At 46.7% G+C, this 16,448-nt stretch overlaps 1 protein-coding gene across 1 annotated transcript; it reads right to left on the bottom strand.

The window, feature by feature from the left end:
* Positions 1 to 7,216: 7,216 nt before the first annotated feature.
* Positions 7,217 to 8,669, bottom strand: LOC115308753. Its single transcript, XM_042291233.1, has one exon. It carries the CDS (start codon positions 8,667 to 8,669, stop codon positions 7,482 to 7,484), a length of 1,188 nt encoding a protein of 395 aa, XP_042147167.1. The 3' UTR covers positions 7,217 to 7,481.
* Between the last annotated feature and the right edge of the window lie 7,779 nt (positions 8,670 to 16,448).

Here is a 16,448-nt window from a genome sequence, read left to right as displayed (position 1 = left end):
AAAAACTGGCACGAGGACGCGAGAGGAGAATGAACGAAGCTGAATGGTAACAAGAAGAACATTTTGCTTGCGGCGGCAGTTCATGAGATGTGAATAGGCAACTAGATACGGGGTTTCGAAATAGGACGCTTCCTAGAACCATGTTCCTTAACCGGAATAATACTTTAGGAGGAACGCACCAATAAATTTATGAAAATTTGGCTAATAGATACCGGGACAAAGCAAAAACAAAGCGGCAGTAATATTACAGACCAACGCTGAAGTAACGATTATATATACTGCGTTAAAAACGAGAAAAAAATTAATAAAAAATTGGGATGTTGTATAGTTGTGGATTTAGGAGCAATGGACTGCACGAAGAAAATTTCGGGCGTGATCGCCACGTGGTCGCGAAAACTCCCGGAGATGGCAGTAATAAGGGAAACGAATAAAGTGTGATCAGGACCAGACGACTTGTCTCGCCCTGTTTGTGTCCGGCACCTGGAAGAGTGAAGATGAGCGCTTGTCTACACTTGCCTCTGGGAATTTCAAGCCGCTTTCATCTTGCTCGCACATCTTACGAAAAACACGATGTTTGCTGCAGGCACGATGACAAAATTACCCAAGGACTCGCCTTGAGAATGTTCGAAGCATGCCTGCTATTTCATACATATGTACGCTTCGAACTAGACAGTTTTTCTATGACTAATGTCGTCCATGGAAGCCCTCAGACAGTTTCTGTAGACAGTCCTTGGCATGATCTATCAGCAGTGTGGCAGCGGCTCGAAAGTTACCACCTGGGCACCTCTGAAGCTTCTGCTTCCCAAAAGCTGAGCGAAACGTCGGCTGCCTCTCCGAGTCTTCAGGGGGCTCCACTTCTAGCTCCTCCTGCCAGATCGGACTACACTTGGCCGGGTTCTGCTCGGACAAGCCGCTTTGAGGTTATAAGACCGACACGCTGTTTACAAACAAGGCCGCGTTTGCCCACAGCAGGTATGGGCACTGCGCCTGCGCAGAAACCGAATTCGCCTGAAGTGAATCTTCTGCGCATGCGCAGTGCCGTCGACAGCGCCACCGCAGCTGCGTGACTTCAGGGGCGCGCCGTCGACAGCGCCACCGCAGCTGCGTGACGTCAGGGCCGCGCCGTCGACAGCGCCACCGCAGCTGCGTGACGTCAGGGCCGCGTGTTGGTCTATACCACAAAACAAGCGCTAAGCACCCGGATGAACGAGGGTCCTCTGCCCCTTTTCGCGGCCCTCGTGCTACGATATACGTCCCAATACCAGCGCAAAGATATACAAAGAAGCCATAAGCTTCTTTTTGTTTCCATTTTGAATTTAACCAAAGTGAATCTTTCTTTGCAAATTTCACGTACTCTTTCATGTATATTTGTGTTTATTCGTCCTACCTACTCTCATTCCCACTGAGCAAACGCGAGGTCGCAAACAGCTTTTCGTTCTGGTGCACACACACACTTCTTTCGTGCAACATCGTTGTAAACCCATGCGATGCGCATGCGATTACAATAAATTATGTCATCAAAATTAAAAAAAAAAAAGAAAAAAAAAAGGGAAACAATGCGAGGGTTTGAGTCTGGATTCCAAGCCCTTCTCTAGGATACGTGGCGCCCAGATGAAAGGCAAGTGCTGGCTTTTCGGGTTCCGCGAGCCAGAAGAACACGGCTCGTTGTGGGTAATGGCCTGGCTCGGTCGACCCAGAGGGCCACAGCCCTGGCACACGATGTTCCGAGGAAGCCTCGTTTTTGCTGCCACGTCTTTCTTTCTCTCTCTCTCTCTTACTATCTCTCTCTCTCTCTCTTTCTTTCTGGCGCGCGCCTTTGTCGCTTTTGTCGCGCGCGACACGACGCTTCTCGAATTCCTTTCGCCGAGATCTCCAGCAGCAGAAGGTGACGGTGCTTCGTGTCGAATTATGAAAGGAATGTTTCATATCTGCTTATGCTGCTGCCGAATGGCTCGAGATCTTTGTTGTTTCTTTTTCCTCCCGCGCGCGTTCCACTCTCCGAGTCCGTGCGTGCGCGTTCTTGACTTTCCCAATCGTTATGAGTAAGATGGAAGACGGTTTTGAATAATTCCGAACACCGAGGCGTCGGGACCGCTCCCGCGCTTATGTCTGCCAAAGTGCCCAGGAGACGGGCAGCGAGAGCGTTCCTTTCATCCAACGACTGTCGCCGTGCTTCTTTTGGGTGACGGGGCGGTTTCGACGGCATCATTAATCAGTCTTAGCACTAATCGAAAGTGGCTCGCAAAGACAGTGCTGGCCTCGACGCGGCGCGTTGAACCTGCGAAGGAACGAGAAAGGCGACGGCCATTTTATAGTCCTTTTTATTTTTACCTTCTCGCTTCTTCCGAGGCATGTTTGTTTTTTTTTTTTTTCAGCCAGTCGCCTCTGATCCGTGTACATGCACGGTTTTGAACTGCGCAATTTCGGATGCCGTGTCGTCGCGGTGGTGTGTCATTACATCGAAGCCCGGGAATAACCGCTCGTCTGCTCCGCGGGAGATGCCGTTGCCGTTCCTTTGCTTCCGTCCATTTTCAACTCCTAGTTTTCGGCGTCCACGTCGGCGCAACGCTCTCGTTCGGGGGACATTTCCGTTCGGTGACCCGTTCCAAACAAGATGCGGTCGAGGTGTCAAAACCACATGGAGGCGCACACGATTTTAAATGAAAGTTTTTTTTTTTTTTCCTTTCCGCCGTGTCTCCGTTGCGCGACAAATGTCGGCAGCAACTCCTATTACCTAAAAATAGTATTAAAAAATTACTATATATATATATATATATATACACGAAAAAAAGTATTAAGTGCGAATGGCGGTTGTAACAAAAAAAAATGTAAAAAACAAAAAAGTTTTTTTTTTTTTTTAGTCGTCTATCCGTCGTAAAACTAAGTAAACTCGGCTTCTTTCGGGCTTTTTGTTGCCCCTAAGAAAGACGAAGAGCCGCCGTGCCTTGTACAAACTCGAGGTTTTCCTCCCAAAATCCGGAGAGCACACAGCCAGTCGTGCGAACCACGCGCTCTCTCGCTCACGCCGTGTTTGCCCTCGAGGCCAGAGCTCGATTCACGCGAGGAAAGAGAAAAAGCCGCCTCGGCAGGCTGAGCCATTAGCTTCCGGCATGCATGTGCGAAGTCCCGCGCGGATGGCGACGCGAGCGCCAATATTCTTCGCGGTCCATTTAGGCCCGCACGAGAGGAAGGCCTTTTGTTTTCAGCCTCCCTTTTAGCCCGGCAGTCGACTGGAACGGATAGGCTTTCCCGCACAGATCCGTGAATTGCCACGGATATACCGCGTGGCTTCTTACTCCGCGTTTACACGCGCGTAGAAAGCGCAGTCACGTGGTGCGGTGCTGCCATTCTGATTGGTTCAGTCTGCCCATAGGTTGTACCCCGCCGTCAGCTTAGAGCAAAGTCGTCCCGGCTGCCGAGCTACGGGCAAACCCACGCGAGGTTTTCGTGCTCGGCGTGCAGTCAGAATGGTCCTCGAGACGATAAAGCAAGCACCGCGCCGAGGCGCGTACTTCACAGGCGATGTGAGCCTGTGTGTGCACACGCGTACGTGTGTGCGTACGCGTGCAAATATTAGGCGGTTGTTTCAGGGCGTTTACCCTCGGCGATGCTAGCATCGCACGTTGTTTCTTTGGATATTTCCGAAACTGTATAAAAGCGACATGGTACCGCACTCCTCGGGTCGTGGTTAGTGGCCAGGTGCTACGAAGCGCATGAACTGGGGGAGCGTGCTTGGTTGAAGATTTCCTATTTGGATGAAACTCTTAAATTTAAACCGGATAGCGCTTTATGCAACCTTGGAAATAAGTCTTCGCAACCTAGGGCTTGACGATGATTAAATAAAATTAGCCCGATTAATCGATTTCTTTGATTGTGGATTGTTTACAATAGTCTCTAGGCTGCGCTAAACGGACACTCGCTCGGCGGGACACGTGTAAACCTTCTCCACTCGTATGGAGTTACAGATCTCGCTCCTGCAGTGTAACTTCAGGTTGAAATTTCGCCTAAAGTTGGCCCTTCATAGAGGCGTACTCGTCCACGTCTGCGTTGGGAAAGCGTTAAATTTTTACTTTTTTTTTCTTTTCTTGATTTGGGGGGTTGGAGGGGGGGGGGGGGGGGGGGGTCACGTTCATTGATTAACCGCTTAAAATTATTAATCGTGATGGAAGCGTTAACCAACTGATCATTATTATAATTACATGTTTCCTCTCCAGGGAGCGGAGCGGCACTGATAACAACATTCCGTAGCTTGACAGTGATGCACATATGAATAAGCAAGCAAACGAGCAGAAAATACGCACAATAAAACAAATAATTTATCAAGCAAAAGCTAAGTCGGCTAAAAATCAGTTTTACATGTTCCTAAAAAAAAAAAAAAAAAAAAGAAGGAGCTAGAGTTTATTTTTGGTTCCTTCTGAATTTTGGAACGCGTTCCCGTTACAAGTTCTATATGTATAAAAAAAAAACTGTTCCCGCTACAGTTATAAAAAAGTTTTTGTTTTGTCGTCGTTTTCCAATTTATTGTATAAGGAGATCGCTCTTTTCGCATTGACAACGCTTCTCACTGTTCAATATATATATATATTATTTATTTATTTCACAATACTGCAGGCCCCGTTGGGGCCCAGGCAGGAGTGGGGGGAAAAGAAAGGGGAAGGGATGGCAGAGTCGCAAACACACACGTTCTTCAACACAACACTGATACTAAATAGCATATATCATCGCAATTTCGAAAAAAATACATCAGGGGTAGGGCTATCAACAGTGTCTTTTTCTAAGCAATTCCATTCTATTATGGTCCTTGGGAAAAACGAATTTTTAAAAATGTTGTTTGCGCTTTGGTATGGCTCTAAAAGACTTCCATGATTAAAGCGTGTATTTCGGCGTGTGACATGCTTTATGTAAGGTGATGAATCTAAATTAAAGTAATTATTCTTCATTAGGTACAAAAACTTCAATCTGAAATTTTTCCGGCGCGATCTCAAAGACTCCAATTCAAGTGATTTTACCATTTCTGATGGGCTGTCTAAGCGGCGGTACCTATTGCATATGAATCGCGCAGCTAGCCTTTGAACTTTCTCTAATTCGTCTATGGCTTTTTGTGTACACGGGTCCCAGACTACGCACGCGTATTCTAAAACTGGCCTGACCAAAGTCTTATAGGCACAGAGCTTGACACTGGAGGGTGCCAGCGGAAGTCTGCGCCTTAGGGACCACAACGCTCGTCTCGCAGCAGCACAAACATTGGCAACATGTGCATTCCAGTTCAAACTACTCGTAATTGTTACCCCAAGGTACTTAACTTCAGAGGCTTCTTTAACTTGAGTGCCATTAATTGTATAGGGAAAGTCCAGTACAGTTTTTTTATTTGTAACCCTTAGTAATGTACATTTATCCAAGTTCAACGGCATTTGCCACTGTTCACACCACGCATAGACATTCTGAAGATTATTTTCGAGAGCTAGCTGGTCATTATGGGTTTCTACTTCTTTGTACAATATGCAGTCGTCTGCAAACAACCGAACCCGAACTCTGTCATCTATGCTGTCAACTATGTCGTTTATGTAGATAAGGAACAATAACGGTCCCAGAACCGACCCCTGCGGAACACATGATGAAACAGATAACTGACTTGAAGATTGCTTGTCTATTTCGATAAACTGGGAGCGGTTTGAAAGGTACGACTGAACGAATTGGACTAGGTCGTTTTTAATTCCGATTGCGTATAGCTTCTGCACTAGTTTATGATGTGGTACTTTATCGAAAGCCTTCGCGAAGTCTAAAAAGATGGCATCGACTTGTTTTCTTTTGTTTAGAGCAAGGGCAAAATCATGCAGAGTTGTTACTAACTGTGTCACTGTTGATAGCCCTCGACGGAAGCCATGCTGAGCACTGGTAAGGAGGTTATTTTCTTCCAGGTAATCAGTAATGTGCCTGCACACTATGTGCTCCAGTGTTTTACAACAAACAGAAGTAAGGGATATAGGGCGATAATTAAAAACGCACTGAGGATCACCACTTTTTAAAATTGGCACAACACGAGCGCGACGCCAGTCAAAAGGAATCTCTTTTTGTTTTAGTGAGTTATTAAAAATGACGAACAAATAATGCGACAGCCATTCAGCATAGCGTCGAAGGAATTCGTTAGGCACATTGTCCGGCCCACACGCTTTTTTAACATTTAGCCGAAGCAAAAGATCAAAGATTCCTTCCCGGCTTACGACAAGGTCCCGCATGGCCGACGACATATCACAGATGCTCTCTGGCTCTGCTGCCGAACGGGGGCTGAATACGGACTGAAAGTACCTATTGAATTCGTTTGCCATGTCGGTTTTATCAGTGACAAGAATCCCACTAACATTTAAACACTCAACACACTTTTTTGTTCCTGATAAGAAGTTCCAAAATTTAGCGGGCGCTTCCTTTAGAACACTGATAAGAGACTGCGAGAAGAAAAACTCCTTGGAAGTTGAAATCTTTTCTTTCAATTCTTCTTTTATCTGAGAAAGTTCAGATGTCCCATACTTGTGAGTTCGCTTTTTACGTTGCAATTTACGTTTAAGTTGAATAATCTCTCTTGTTATCCAAGGATTGTTCCTTCTTGTGCGTTTTACCTTGCTGGGTACATACTGCGAAATGCAATAATTGCAAATGTTTTTAAACATAGTCCACTGGGTTTCTAAGTCGCGTTCCTCACAGAAATCATCGAGGTGTGTCTCCAAGTAGTCGAGCACATCAACATCACTCGCATCGTTATAATTTTTAACAATCAATTTTTTTACACCACCAAGTTCCGCGTTTTTGAAAAAGTTGGAAGTAAAATACAGCAATTTATGATCAGACAACCCTGTTAAAACGTCAATAGTGTACCATGATATTAGTGGACTAACGAAGACCAGGTCCAAAATAGATTGCGCCGTGTTGCCGATCCTTGTCGGCGATGTCACTATCTGGGTCAGGTCGTTCGAGAACGCACAGTCAAGCAACATCTCTGAATCACGTGCGTGTGCTCCCGCTGATCTCATTTTTAACCAGTCAATATGGGGTAAATTAAAATCACCGGCCATGATTAGTCGTACGCGATCATTACGAAAAGACCCAAGAAAGTCGTATAATTGCTCAAGGAACACTGGTGAGGCATTAGGCGGTCTGTACACTACTCCTAGAACAAGGCTATTCCCGTAAAAATCAACCCGACACCACAAACTTTCGTGGTTAGGAATGCCTGGTAGTAGGCACGCGCCTAACTCGGACTTCAGGACAATGGCAACGCCACCGCCACGTGACAGTCTATCGTTTCGGTAAATTTTGTGTGTCGGCGGAATGACTTCGCTGTCCTGTATATCTGAGTGCAGCCATGTTTCGGTTATCAAAGTGGCGTGGGGGTCAAAATCAAGGAGCATTGCCTCGAAATCTGTAAGTTTATTCAAAACACTTTGCGCATTAAATGACACAAGTCGGAAGGTTATTTGCTTCTGACGTCACGGAGCGGTGGAAACACGTTTCTTGCTGCTGCTGGGCAGTTTCACGCGCGTTTGTGTGCTGTCATCCCACGCATAAATGTCACCGTTTACATGAAGCTTATCATGAACCAGAAACACTTTAGCGTCGTTTTGTTTATCTGGCTGCGCAGATGTCCAGAGCAACTTTCGCGTTCGAATTGTTTCCTGCGACAAATCATGCCGGACAGAAACCTTACTTCCCTTTAGTAAATGACAATTCTTAAGAACAGACATTTTTTCACTGTGGTCTTGGAAGTGCAGTATGACTGGCCTTGTTTTCTCGGGAACATGTCTACCAAGACGATGCAGACGGTCAACACTGTTTACAGTGACCTTCAGAGTGGTTTTGAAAAGATTATTTATGACCTTGTCTTTAAGCGAGTCTCCAGTTTCGCCGGGTTGCTCTTCAATGCCAAATATAACAAGGTTGTCTTTTCTGGACCTGTTTTCGAGTTCAACAAGCCTCCTCTCTTGTAGTTTGTTCGCTTGCTGAATATCTGCAATAACTTGTAGCAGAGGAGAGTCCCGTTCTTTTTTTTGCAGCGCATCTATGTCCTTTTCTGCCTTATCCAGCCGTGTTAGGACATCTCTGACAAATGAATCTAAACTTAATTGTTTTTCATTGATCTCTCTTATTTCTTTCCGCATTTCAGATTGGCCAGCAAGAAGCTGGTCGAGTGATTCCTGGATACTAGGTCCAGGATTGGTTTCTACATCTCCTGATTGTAACAACAATGCCGATATCAAGTCACGACACACTGACGCAACGCTTCTAACTATGGTTTGTGGACTTGGTGACAGAAACAAGCACCGATCATCACTACGATAGCAGTGTACAGGATATGTGTAACTAACCTGGACAGTGAAGAAGACAGGCGTATTTAGCGTCCTTGCCATCACGATGTCACCAAGTCCACTGAAGCCGACGAGATCGTTGTGGGCGTTTATAGGTAAAGTTCCGGACGTGACGCCAGGGTAGAACGTAGGTTCCGGAAAGCTGTACACCAGGGGGAGGCGACCACGTTCCGTCGAGTCACCATTGATGCCTTGTTGATATGAAACCATGCCGAAGTTGTCGGCGCTGAAGCTGTTGGCACCGCTGCTTGCTATCTGACACAGCAACACCTGGACAGTGAAGAAGACAGGCGTATTTAGCGTCCTTGCCATCACGATGTCACCAAGTTTTTTATAACTTGTAGACAGGTTGTGGGAGGCAAGAAAAATAAAAGCACATTGTTAAAGGCCGACAAAACGTCCCGACGACTCTTTACTAAAAGCGTGTGAAAAATATCCGCGAAAACAAGGAGAATCTAGGCCACTTGGCAAAATTCCTGTTGCCGCACCGAAACCTCAATGGGGCATGTTTCTAAATCTATCGAAATGTGTTCATATCAGGCTTATCAGGAAATCTAACTTTTTCTCCTCATCGTGCACTATTGGTGGGTCGCCGGTTGAGCTTTCCGTGATGCTCAATATTTAGGAGTCATTTTTTTTATATCAAATTTACCTTCGAACAAACATATTGACTATATCACCTCAAAGGCAAGTAGGTCATTAGGTTTCATAAAACGCAATTTTAGGATGGCCTCTCCGTCGCTAAAAAAAAACCATTGTATTTATCACACGTACAATTCAATCTTGATTACGCGCGTACAATATGGGACCTCTATAGACTATACTTAAAGATCAGATTGAAAAAAAAGAAAAGAGAATCGTGCTGCCAAGTTTGTCACGGGAAAGTATGATTTCAGAATTAGTGTAACTGATCTTAAGTTGTCTCTGGGTTGGAGGTTTCTGTGTCTGAGTCATCAATGCCTCCGTCTGAAACTTTCATATAACATTTCTTTATTACAATACTTTTACCTGTAAATGAACATATCTTCTAGAACCCATTTACCTGTCTCACAAAATAGATAATTCCAAGAAGATTAGTCGATATAAATGTGGAGCATGATGTTTTAAGTGTTTTTTTTTTTCACGGTCTATGGAGGTCTGGAATAAATTACTTAATGACGCTGCAGAAATTACAATGCAGGAGCTGTCTTTTTTGACAAAATCCAGTCTGTTTAAATATCTTATATTCTAGTGTTTCTGAGTCTAGAATCGTGTTTTTCTTTTTCTGTGTATAATGTCGTTTTTATATTGTCATGTTATCATTTTTATTATGTATACAGTTTTTTCTGTGCCGCCCCCCCTCCCCCCCCCCCCCCCCCCCCCCCTTTTCCTCCCTTTACTATAATGCTGTTTTGGGCCATGTAGGTATCCAAATAAAGAAGTAAATTTTGATAAAATACTTTCTCCTGGAACATTTCCAGCTTTCCCTCCGAACGACCCGCTGAAGGCACATCATTGGAGCACCCAGATATAAAGGCATGGGTGCCGGGGTTCCTCTGCGCGTCAGATGTTGTTTTGTGACGTTTATTTTCGCCCCCGCAGGCTGCCAGAGAAAATCAATGGGCTCCAGGTCACGGAATAAGAAAAGACAGTGTGCTGTCGCATTCTGTTCGTCTAGTTCGCGCTTAGCAGGATTCCTGGCAACTCGTTTAATGAAAAGACAACAGTCCGTGTGGCAGACGTCCACTCCAGAGGCGTCGATGCACGAGCCCGAGATGACCCGGAGCGAAGGACTCCCTCCGACGCGAAACCTCCGATGCCCATCTCGGGCTGCCTGGGGAACCGGACCGCGTTCTGTTATTCCTTCGAGAATGAAACGTTTATCGCGCTCCCGTATTTTGGTAGGACAACTCGGCGGGTTCCTGAAGGCGGAGCACTTTACCGAATTGCTGGAGGGCATGGTTTCGTCGCTCTCGCCCCGGTGGAAGATGGGGCGCAAACAGAGTGGGACCAGCCTATCTATTCCGCAGCACAAAATGGTGCGTGCTAAGTATACACATATATACATATATATATATGAAGAAAGAAAAAAAAAAAAACACAGGGAAGCAGCGGGACAGATGTGTTCGCCGTGGGCGCACTGAGGAAACTTGAGAAGGAGACAGCATTCTTCTATAGACACGCAGTGCTTGTTTGAGGTTGTTCTGCGTGGATCAACGCGGGCCTTATCTGATACCCCATACTGCGAACGTTTGTGTAGCTCTTCGTGCCGCAGTCACTTAACGGTGCTATTATATCTCCGGCTCTGTAAGCAGGGAAACCTGACCCAGCTGGTCAACACATATGCGCCGAGAAAGTGTGAAAGAGGAGAAGACGAAACCGCGTGAAAGGAAGACAAAACGCCGAGCTCTCGTTGGAAGGATCAGTGTGTATACGAGCTAAAGTAGCCTTTGTCTCTACTGCACTTGTCGAACGCGTTAGAAGGCCGAACGCCGGCGTCCGGCGTTTCGCTCTGGCATTGAAACGCGTTCGACGAATGGAGTGTAGACAAATGGAGCTATAGCTTTAGGCCTACCCACTAATCATTCGAATCAGAGCTCAGCGTTCTGACGTCTCCTCTCGTCTCCCCCTCTCCCTACGTTTCTCGGCGCAGACGTTTAAGGACCAGGAGAACAAACACGCTGGCACGCTGGCGCCATCTATGAGGCGACCCTGGAACTGCACTTCACTATACGGCGAGCAAGTGTTCCCGAATACGTCTTTGGCCATAGCCTCCCATATACTCACAAAGCTTGGCAGTTCAATGACGGAGCCATAGAGTGCCCGGTCTAAAATTTGGAGCGCGAGTATCTGGTAGCACAGAGCTTTTCTCGGGGAGTCTGGTATTCAGCGCACAGCTTTTGCAGTGGCGAGGGCCCGAAGCATGGTTTTAAAACCCGACGAGAAAAGAAGCGGTAGCCCGAGGAACGCGAGAAGCACGAGCGGACATTCCATCGCTTGGGAGAAGTGTGTTTCGGCGTCTCGGCATTGATCGATTAAAATCGGTAGATTAATCGACCGATTTCCCAGCCCTAGTTGTAAGGCACACGGTAGTAAGCAGTCCCAAGTGTGTGAACCAGCCCTAAGTATGTTTTCCCCAGCTGCGTTCACACGGGACATCCAGTGATAAAGACGAAATTATAGGTTTTCCGATTGTGTTTCGTCCTACCTAAAGACGTTACTGCCTCCCACGGACGGAGCCTTGAATGGTTGTGTGTCGATCATTCATATTCCGGCTCGCATTTCCCCATCCGGGAAACATCAAACTATAGAATAGCCCGCAAGTTTCTCGGACGTGTGAACGAGGCAGGCTTTCCTCGTGAGCGACTGCTAGAATCCTCGACGCATTCATTCCGATGGACAACGTCAACCGCAGGAACGCGATCCCCTCTGGAGAAAACTCCGCGGGAGTAACGTGCGTCATAGTGGACGACGTCTGAGAAGTCGCCGGGCGGCATCTTTCGGGGTCGTGCCCGGCGACGGATCGATGTCCAACCGCGCGTAAGGCATCCCCTGTCCGGAGGAGGGCCCCGGTGGCGGCGAGCCTGGCCCCGACGTCCCCAATTTGGGCTCCGCTCGTGCAGAAAGATTAGCCGGCCGCTGCCGACCGAATCTCGGGGACTTGGCATCCCGGAGCCCGCGGGTGGACTCTGTGGCGCGGAAGAGAGTCCGCCGCTGTCCCCTCGACCGACTGCCCCGCTGGGTGGGGGATGGCACTCGTTGAGGAGACCGCAACTTGGACGCTTCCGTCCAGCGAGAGACTCCGTCCACCCTTAACCTGGGGGTGCAGAGGGAGATGCGCGCTCCGACGGAGTATCGGAGCGATAGTGCATAACTGGGATGCCACTGGCTAATCGCGGTATCGTTCGAGGGGCCCAGCCGATTACTGCGGTGGAAGGCTCCGGGGACACGGGGCGCCCGCCTGTCAACTGCGTAAATCTCGAGAGAGATGTAGCACGGCCCACAACCAACGGACCTTGCAGCGCGCTCTCATCTTGTTCCGCCTTTAAGGAGGGCCGATGCGTGAGAACAGTGTTGCCGTCTTTCATTCGGGGCATGCTCGTTTCACGAAGGAAGTCTCGAGAGCAGCAACCCGGATGTACTTGTCGATTGGCAGTCCTCTATGGCCAATGGACTTGTCTCCCTGGTCGACTGTTAGTTTGAGGGTATTGAGAATGGAATTTGTTTCTAAGGTACGTTTATTTATTGATTATCTAGCTCTCAATTATTTGTTAATACTGCTACAATACTACTTGCAAAACAATTGACATTTTTCTCGCAAAAATAAATTACGCATTGCCGGACACTCATTCCCCGCTCAGATGCGTGGCTACGGGTCCGCACCAGATGCCAAAGTTTCAGAGATAACCGCCATTTTAATAAAAAGTTATAAATAAATTTCAGAAATTTTAGATTAAAAACAAATGACGGGCCGACGGATTCCTGGAATACATATAGATGAATGGCGCAAGTTACAAGCGGGCAAAGGCGGGCATCATTTTTTTATCGAAAGTTTATGAAAATAATGTAACTTTTGATTAAGATAACGATAAGCTCTGAAACTTTGGCAACTGGTTCGAATCGGTAGCACTGTGTTTGGATTGAAAATTGGCGTTCGGCAACGCGTAAATTAAAAAAAAAAAAAAAAAACGCTAATTTTTTTTTTTTTTGGGGGGGGGGGGGGGGGGGGGGGGAGAGGGGCACGCTGTGCTTTGTAGAGTTGAAGCAAGTGTGAACAACATATAAACAAAATATAACACCGAGAAATTATAAAGAACAGAAAAATAGCGAGACATCACCGCACCGAGAGAACTTTAAAAGTGCGGAATACAGTTTTACGACGCCCTGCCCTGTGAACGCGTTGTTTTATGGCAACTGGTTGCAAACAGAACTCTAACTGTATCATAAAGTGACCGAAATTTTTTAATAGTTAATTTCTTCTTAAAACGAGCGTTTGCGCGTGACACTATGAAGTTCCGTACAGAGGATGGGGAATATGAACTATACTATTATTGTTATACATGTGATTCGTCCAATTCAAACCTCCTGTAATCGTGATTGCTAGGTATTTCACTGTCTACATTTGTTGACTTACACAATTTTTTTAAAACATTATTTTAGGTGATATACTTTCTTAGTGTTTAGAATCGTATGCATCACACCCAGTGTTGTGCCAACTACTCAACAGATGTATTTATGATAAGATATTCATGATAAGATACTAAATACCCACTTGAAAATGTATTTACAGTAGGATTCAAGTTTCTATCGCTATGAATTATCTTGAGTAGAGTCCAAATACTGTGAAAAGTAATTTAATTACTTTCGAAGATAATTGGCAAGTATGTTGCAAGATGTTAATTAAAGAATAGAAACGCCTTAAGTAATGACTTGTGATGACTTTGCTGAAGTCACACTGCTGTGACCTTTATAAATTTCAACAAGCGCCTTGGCTGCTCTAATCGAAGTTCGCTTTGAAATGCATCGGAATGTTTGGAGTAGCCGGCGCCATTTCAAGGCTGCCAAATTCTCCATAGCACCCACCTATTTTTTCTTCTTCTGCTACAAAGGGTGGCGTGGCCTTATCAGGCACTTCAAAGTGCCTTTAGCCATGTCCCCAGAGACTTTCTGTAAGTTTGTCTCAAATAATGACAATTTTATTTCGCTAGTCCAGATGTCAGCTCAAGGTGTACATTTTAGGTTATTTTAAACTGAAACTACGAGTTTCAAGATGACTGCCTGGGTGGCAGCACATCTCTGCACTTGAAAAAGGGGTGTTTGCAAACAACCGCTCAGCAGATAGATTAAGAAGGCAAACCATAAGCGCACACAAGCCGCAACGTTGAGCCACCGGCGCTTGCGAAGGGCTCGCGCCGCTGCGAGCAGTTTGTCAGGCACCGCAGCGTTGGATATGACTAACGGTGTTACGGCTTCGCAGGTATTCGGAGGAATGATTTGCGGCAACATATCTCTGCACTTGAAAAAGGGCGTTGGCAACTGACAATCGCTTAGCAGATAGATTACGAAGGCGTGCCATAGGCGCATTCAAGCCGCGACATTGAGCCGTCGGCGTTTGCGAGGGGATCGCGCCGCAGCGCGCCGTTGTCAGGCGCCGCAGCGTTGCATGTGCCTCAGCTACGCAAACATTCGGACAAATGGTTCGCGCCGACAAAGCGGCGTGCTGCATCTTGGTCAAGTAAGCGGCACTTGAAGGCATACGCTACAGTGCGAGTCAACGGAGCGAACGCGGGCGGCCAAATCCCAGCGCACTCGGCTCTCGCGTCGCGATTGTTGACTCAGAGCTCTGCCTACTCCTATGACATGTGCGCGGGTGTTCATAAACGGCTCCTCTAGACTGCACGCGGGGCAAATGAACCAAAATGAATAGCTAACAGCGCAATAGGAATCGGTAGCAACGGTAGTACTCACCCGGGGAACGACGCGCGAAGCGATGTGTTGTCCGTCGGCACTCCCGTCGAAAAAGGCAAAATAAAGACACATATACTAGATATATATTAGAAATATCGCGCACAGAAGAGAATAGAAACACTGAGAAGCAATATATAATACACTGGAATAGATAAAAATAGGTAATGGAATCGAAAAACAGACGATTAAGAGTAGGCAAGCGACAAGGCAATGCGATCTCAAGGTAAAGCGGCCAGGCATGGGACAATCTCTCCCACAATTCCTCGCGCGCGGGCCGGGGCGCTTGGGGGTTTCGCAATAGGGCTATTGGGAAGGAGATTAAAGAACCTCTTTCAAGCGAGCTTGGCAGTAAACGTTAAAGGGATACTGATCCGAAATTTTGAGCTCACAAAACAGGGCTGGAGCGATAGGCGAGACTCTGCACAAACCCAAAACACCACTCATGCAGCGATATCTTAACGGATGACCGCATTTTTGGAACAGAAATGCACAATTGAACACGGCCGACGACGCCGACGAGACATGTGACGTTACTATTCTTATTCCCTCTCTTCCTCGCTTCGTCCCGTTGAGCTGGTGAACTGAAGCGAGGAGAAGAGAAGCGAGGCCGCTTCCTCTCGTTCTCAACTGTTCCAGGAGGTAGATGACGTCAGAGTCCTCGCCTTGATCGCTCTCTTATTTTCCAAAAATACGGCCATCCGTTGAAGATATCGAGTTTGAGATGGGTCAGGCGAGAGGACCTCAAGTTCAGCGAAGGACAGGGAGAGCCTTGCCGCACATACATTGTTCTTTGCACGCTGGATGGTGAACGCCTTTATAATATTTCGTCCGCACTTCTCCCTGAGTTGGCCTAGAACTTCGGTTTCATTATAGTGAGGAACAAGTCATGACAGATTCGGGCGTGCACGGCGACGGGATGGTACGACTCAGATGATGCCAGTAAAACTTCAAGGAAGTGTTCTCAAAGACGAAATTTGATGCAACGTCCTATCTGGCCTATGCATTTATTGCTCACCGCAACTTAAAGGGATGGAATAGATTGGACTGTCCGGAGAGGTGACGTAGTACTTGTTGGAGTGCTTTATGGTACATCTGGGTGGAGGCCTGTTGTTCACTTCCTCGCACAGTTGTTGTAATTTCATCCGGCATTTAAATAAGACCTCCGTGTCGAACCGAGCAGCAAGGCTCTGACGGAGGATGCTGTCTGGAGCTAGGTGGGGACAAGATTTGGAACCAGAGGAGGCGAGTGAAGATCGGACAATTCCAACTTTTACAGATTTTGAATGAGAACTAGTAAATGGAAGAGCCGTTTTATTTATTTTTTTTACCTTTCTTGGACAGTTTAACAAAGAGGCATTTGGGTTGGAGATGAAAACGGAGGTCTTGATACTGTAGACTTTCACTTGAAGGTTACTCATCCGTGAACCTGAGGCCTGATAATGACGAGCATGACGTGAATGCGCGAACAATGGAAAACGAGAAATGGAGATCGGATGAATCACCATATAATCATCCACATACCTGAACACTCTCGATTCAGTAGCGATATCATCTATGCGTATTTTCACCGTTCGATCGACGTAGATCAGGAAATTTTGCTAGGAACTGGTGCCAGGCAGTTCTTAGCAAAACCTGCGTACTCCT

The sequence above is a fragment of the Ixodes scapularis genome, unplaced genomic scaffold (genome assembly GCF_016920785.2).
Source record: "Ixodes scapularis isolate PalLabHiFi unplaced genomic scaffold, ASM1692078v2 PGA_scaffold2__306_contigs__length_199485367, whole genome shotgun sequence".
NCBI lineage: Eukaryota > Metazoa > Arthropoda > Arachnida > Ixodida > Ixodidae > Ixodes > Ixodes scapularis.
Note: the sequence above shows the minus strand (reverse complement) of the source record. Positions and strands in the feature narration are given on the sequence as shown.

Bases quoted from the DNA above. Each gene is read 5' to 3' on its own strand.
- LOC115308753 (XM_042291233.1), bottom strand. From the start codon at position 8,669: ATGGCAAGGACGCTAAATACGCCTGTCTTCTTCACTGTCCAGGTGTTG.